Genomic DNA, 5942 nt, shown 5'->3' with positions numbered 1-5942 from the left:
GACTTGTGCAATTTTATTTTAAGGCCGAATTTCTATCTACCTACTTACCTAACTGTATAAAATTCTCTCATAGTTAATTGATTTTTTGGGTGTCAAGGCGTCCTTAGAAGTATCTACGCCATCTAGACACAGGCCCACGAATGGAAAACCCTTTTTTTCGCGACGCATGTGCGCAGCGGTGCTGTGAAGGGACCAGGGACCCCTGCTTTCTATCCTTCCTTGGCCGCGGAGCCAAGGAACGCCTAGTTACTAGTTTCTCGTACTTTCTAGTGGTTGAATTCTGCGTTTAGGAGGGGCTAAAAAAAAGCCCCCTCAATTTGCATTCCCTCTTCTAAATTTCTTTAATACAATTTATCATGGGTGCACCAGATACTTACATCTTCCTAAGAGATAAGAAAGAGTCGCACAGGTACTTGCTACCAAAATGGTTGATGAATCGAACTAACCAGATCGACATAGGCTGAACAAGCAACATCAGTTCATTGCAAAGATTATCGGAGGCCCGATAAACAACACAATCCCATTAGATAGCTTGACTGCAATTGCCGACGTTGGTACTGGTACTGGGTAAGTGCAAAGTTAATTACGCTATTTGGCACCGTGACTTGATACCTGGGCTCACATTCCAAATAAGTGTGTGGCTTGAAGAAGTTCGTCAGTTGATGAATGAGACATGCCCGGATATCCAGCGAGTTTACCAGGGCTTTGACATCTCAGATGCCCAATTTCCGTATTTTTCCGAAAATACAAGGTTTGAAATTCACGATATACTCCTGCCGTTTCCTTCCAACCACATCAATCGCTACGACCTCATTAATATGAGATTACTTGTCGGGGCAATCAAGGAGTCGGACTTTGCTGTTGCTATTCAAAATCTGATAACGATGTTGAGTAAGATTTCTGAATAACTATTCCAAACCCTTCTCCGGACTGATGCGATTGGAATATAGAGCCTGGAGGCTATCTCCAATGGACTGAATTTGAGTTAAACAGTCATTTTCAAGGAAATTCGGCAGAGTTCCCAGCGTTTAAAAGGCTCTTGCGGCCATTCTTCGACTATCTGCATATGAACGAGTTTAGCACCTCCGCTCCAGAAGCAGTGAACCAGTATTGCAAAAGAAGCGGATTGATTAATGTCAAGAAATTTGAGCGCAGCGTACTTGACCGACCAGAATTACAAACCGAGTTGGAGAACTGGGATCTTACCGCATTTGCTGTAATGATGCCTCTTGTCTATGAGCGTACGGGTCAAGCAAAGGACGAGATCACAAACCAGCAAATGACATCGCGCATGCTCTCTGAATTTCGGGACTTGTTTGCGAGAGGGCTTAAGCCAGGTTGTACATTTGGAACTGTGATCTGTCAAAAGCCAGAGATTGGTCCGATGAACAACTAGCGACAACTCTACCACGATATTGTGTCATCATATATAATGACCCTCAACTACCACCAGCTGTTTTCCTCATCATCAGATCTTAAACCATATCCAAGATCGCCTAAGCCTCTTAAGCTTTCCCATGGTCATTTTATCACTGCTTCTTGCTCTCTGAATATTCCTGATCCAATTTACAAAATGAATCTTTTGCGTGTCAGCCTCCCCAGTTGCGGTGACTTCAGCCATCTATTTCGTCTGCTTGACCACTACGATGTCCATCGGTCCAACCGTAGTCGGTCTGCGGCTAGCTCATTCTTCCCTCGCCTTGACGTCCGCGAGAGCGGCGACTCATACCACCTCGACGGCGAGCTACCTGGCCTCGCTCAGAAGGACACCGACATCGAGTTCTCCGACCCTCAGACTCTGATCGTGAAGGGTCACACCGCGCTCGAGTACCAAACCTCTCGCACCGAGTCTGAGGCGCAGGGCGACGAGGCTGAGTAGACTAACAAGGATCTCCAGCCTGCCCATCGCTTCTGGGCCAGCGAGCGATCGGTCCGCGAATTCCAACGCACTTCCTCATTTCCGGGCTCGTGTAGATCAGGACAACGTCAAAGCCAGCCTAAAAAATGGCATTTTGTTTGTCCTTGTGCCTAAGACCGCCGCTCCGGCCATCAAGAAGATTACCATTGAGTGATCGCTCTCATATCCCACTCAAATGGTCTCACTACTTCTTACCCAATGCCAAGATTTACTATACTTTTATTAGGAATAGTCCCGGGGTAACAAAATTCCTGTAAAATTATCTATACAATATTTTATTTTCTGTAATACATGACCTGATGCCTCGCCACTTTATGGGGTAGCCATGGTAGCTAGAACTTTCCATAGTGATGGTCATGGTCTTGAAACAATATTCCAATCAGATATACCTCCATACTCTTACGATTTAATGTCAATCAACTCAGATGGGGGGTGTTTCATCTATACAGAGTCATCGTTATAGTACCGTAATAATACATGGACCTACCCAGAATCGATTGGGAGATTTGGCGATTTGGCAAGATCACCCGCCTGCTTTTTCTCTTTCTGGTCAGCACTGTTCTGCGTCTTCCCTCCCATTCTTCCCATATGCGGCGCAGCTTTCGTCTACGCCCGCCAGTCATAAATAGAGAGCTAAACCTAGTAAGGAAAATTGATTTCAATATCTCCATGGGTTTGCTATCTGTTGCGCGTCTCATTGGTTGCCAGGTTAACCCTAATCAGGCTCTCCCATACAGAAGCTGGCGTGGAGGGTCTGATTGAGAACCACCGACACTTACCTTTTAACCTACCATCGCTATATATTGATCTTGAAGGAATTAATTTCTCACGAGACGGCAGCATTTCAATCCTGCAAGTATTTGAGTTCCGAGTCCGACGTTGTGTTTGGGGATCTGGTTAGTGATACTTCTTGATAGAGCGAGAAATCTAGCTGAATATGTCGCTACTTCAGACGTAAATACACATTCAAAACGTGCGTCAAATGAGGGATGATTTGTAACGTTTGGAATCATCCAAAACCCAAAGTCTACGGCTAGTCATTCGAGATAAGAGAATGTACACACATGGCAACTTAACCCTAACGACTAAGCCTAAAGCATAGGAGCTTAAAGGTCTCGACTAGAATGATGCAGCCCCTGGTGGGGAAATGATAGCGCTCGCCAGGATCATGCGATTTAGTGGCAATAACGACGCGACATTCACCTTTCCTGCATGGACTGCCTGCAAGACATGTCCCAGTGTCCGAAGAGACGGTTCACCACCACTTCCAGGGGACTTCGGTGGAATCGAAGGTCCCAGTGTTTGTGCACGCGCAATCATCCACTCTTCGGCGCTGCACGCCCTCCACATTCGTTCCGGAGCAGGAAGTGGAAGCCTGAGAATCATGTTGTCGTTCAGTGGCTCAAAGTAGCTCTCGTTCAACTTTCGTGCCTGCGAGTCCAGAATGTTGATTATATGAACGAAGAAGAAGTTCCGACGAAGGGATTCCATGAATTTCCATTGGTTCCAATCGTTTTCATCCTCGTGGTGGATTTGGAGGGCCTTCGAATGGACACTCGATAGTCGTCGGGCCATCTTCAACAAGAATGAGCTATAGAGTTCGGCAGATCTCTCAAACTCCTGCCGCCGCTCCTCACTTCCATTGCTAAACACTGCTTCTTTAACAGCCGCAGGTAAGAAGCTGTCACCGAACAGTCCAATAGTTTGATAAATGCATACAGCATGCATAGCAGCCAGGCAGAATTCAGGGGTATCGGTGTAACTGTGGAAATTCCGCACAAGCTTCTCCCGCTCTTGGGATATCATCCGATCAACCAAACCGGAATTTGAGCCGACTGTGCTCGCGTATGCACCTACACAAGCCAAAGCGTCTGCCATTGGTGGTGCCATTCCACCCAAAGAGCAGCGGTATAGTCTGTGGTGGACGAAGGGGGACCAAAAGTCTCGGTCGAGAATGAGACCGGGATATTCCCGCAGATGCTCGAGCATCTCCTGGCACAGACTGCTTGAGTCAGTCCGGATCTGATGTCCCAAGCCGACCATGAATGTGTGACCGAAGATGAGATGAGAGGGACTGTAAAGCCTATTGTCCAGGTTTACAGACATTGAACGCTCCTCTTCGTTGAAACTGTCGAGCCACTTGCTTTCTGATGAAGAAGAGGATTTCGATTGGACGCTCGGTGCGGATGCACTTGATTCGTACTCTGTGATGTGTTGGATGATATCAAGATGACCTGAAACAGATTGATCGGAAGTTGAAGTCTGAACAGAATTCAATGACCTGGTCGGGGGAGGTTGAATTGCGTTGAAGATTTCGCTGTTTGTTGGTTCAAACTCGGGAAGGTGTGTTACGTCTCCATTCCATGGCAGAGAGCTCCCAGGTATCTCAGTTGGATAAGACCAAAAGTCGTCTGGTATGTTATCCTCTGCAAATTGCATACTTTCAAAATCGAAGGGTGGCCATGGGGTAGATAGTTGGGCGTTGAGGTTCAGCATGGATCCCACAGATGCCTGGTGGTTTTCATCTGGAGTGTCGGCCATTGAGACAGACTTCATCATCTCGGTAGACTGTGAGGGCCCAGATGCCATAGACTTGAGGTTGCGTGGCTGTTCCTGAATAGTTGTGGCCATAGGTGGAGTCGTACTGACCAGGCGAAAATTGTATCCAATCTCTCCGACATCGGCTACTGCCATTTCGCCGGAAGGGTATTGACATGAGTTTCCCAATTGAGCACACCGAGCACAGGAAGGACGGGACAAAGAACAACGGATCTTCTTTTGAGCGCATGTTTTACAGGACTTCTGCTTGGACTTGCGGTTCCGGTCTCCTTTGGCAATACATCGACGGCGGTGTCGATCTCGTAGATCATCTGATAGACTAGCATGTTAGACACAGACCCTTTCTACCTATTGAGTAGGAACATTTGAGGACATACGCCGAGAGTAAGATTTGTTGCAAATCTCACAATTAAATTCATTGTCATTGCCAGAGCCGCAGGTAGACGAAGGAGATTTCGACTGTGACCCCGTGATTGATTCCTCGCTATTAGCGAACGCCTCAATATTGCCACCGGCTGTTGGAATCAATTTCACAGAAGTATGGAGTGTGTTGGTAGCCATGTCTAGGGCTGATAATGTGGCACTGTCGACGCTGACCGATTAAGAAAAAAGCGTAAGTTCAGGGAGTAGCCCTTCACGTCGAATCACCCAATTCACGTGCCAAACCAGACGACGCGAATCATTTAAGGGAGCCCCAACAAACGGGACTTGGTCCTTTTGTTCTTAGCCGCTCTTGGGTTACTTTCGTGCTGACGCTAAGTAATAAATATGCTAGCCGCAGCCTCGTACAATACGACCATTCGGAACGACTGAGCTGTGCAGGAAGATTGACGGAATATCTCCTTCCGCTAATTGGACCTCCGAGATCCACAGAGCGAGTGGAACCGTGCCCCATGAGAAGCGAGTACTGGCATTCTTCCATGAAGGCTTTTGGTTATTCCCGTCTAGCTGCTCTCAGGTAGCTGCTCAGACAGGTCAGGACACTAAAGTGTTTCTGTGAGCAAAAAGACCGAAGATGCGCCGGATACAACAAAAGAACGCTGCCTGGCATTTTTGCTGTCCGTGCACTCTTTGCCCAGCTGAAAGTGCAGCTGTTTCCGAGCATTTCGGCCATTCCTTTTGCCATTTATCCTCTAGACGAAGAAAACGAGGCATTTTGGCGAGACCGTCAGCTTCAGATCTGGTATTTGGAGTTAGATAATCTGTCACAGATTTGAATTGAAGACATCGAGGGAGATAACAGTACAATACTAGGTTTCTGAGGCCATTGATCCCAGGGTAGCGGGGACATGGACGATAATGCAGCACTGTCACATGTTACGCTATTTTGTTGTCCTCCATTCAATAGTAAAACATTTCACCTGGCCAGGACCAAGTATGGAAAACTGACGGGAGGCAATGGCATGTTATTTGACATGGGGTGGGCGATAGTTTTTTAATCAAAAGGGAACGGCAGACTACGCCT

The 5942-nt window shown here is 47.1% G+C and overlaps 3 protein-coding genes across 3 annotated transcripts; 2 read left to right on the top strand and 1 right to left on the bottom strand.

The window, feature by feature from the left end:
* Positions 1 to 356: 356 nt before the first annotated feature.
* On the top strand, positions 357 to 1396 carry PENARI_c125G03972 (uncharacterized protein; the record flags this gene model as incomplete). Its single annotated transcript, XM_022637942.1, has 4 exons — positions 357 to 409; positions 460 to 567; positions 635 to 891; positions 951 to 1396. The coding sequence occupies 4 exons, from the start codon at positions 357 to 359 to the stop codon at positions 1394 to 1396; spliced, it is 864 nt and encodes a 287-aa protein (XP_022482199.1).
* Positions 1397 to 1573: 177 nt separating this feature from the next.
* Positions 1574 to 2072, top strand: PENARI_c125G08738 (Hsp20/alpha crystallin family protein; the record flags this gene model as incomplete). Its single annotated transcript, XM_022637945.1, has 2 exons — positions 1574 to 1848; positions 1898 to 2072. The coding sequence occupies 2 exons, from the start codon at positions 1574 to 1576 to the stop codon at positions 2070 to 2072; spliced, it is 450 nt and encodes a 149-aa protein (XP_022482200.1).
* Positions 2073 to 3037: 965 nt separating this feature from the next.
* Positions 3038 to 4612, bottom strand: PENARI_c125G07657 (uncharacterized protein; the record flags this gene model as incomplete). Its single annotated transcript, XM_022637944.1, has 1 exon — positions 3038 to 4612. One exon carries the CDS (start codon positions 4610 to 4612, stop codon positions 3038 to 3040), a length of 1575 nt encoding a protein of 524 aa, XP_022482202.1.
* Positions 4613 to 5942: the final 1330 nt, after the last annotated feature.

This window comes from Penicillium arizonense, assembly GCF_001773325.1.
Source record: "Penicillium arizonense strain CBS 141311 chromosome Unknown PENARI_contig125, whole genome shotgun sequence".
Taxonomy (NCBI): domain Eukaryota; kingdom Fungi; phylum Ascomycota; class Eurotiomycetes; order Eurotiales; family Aspergillaceae; genus Penicillium; species Penicillium arizonense.
This window is presented reverse-complemented; position numbering and strand designations above follow the sequence as displayed.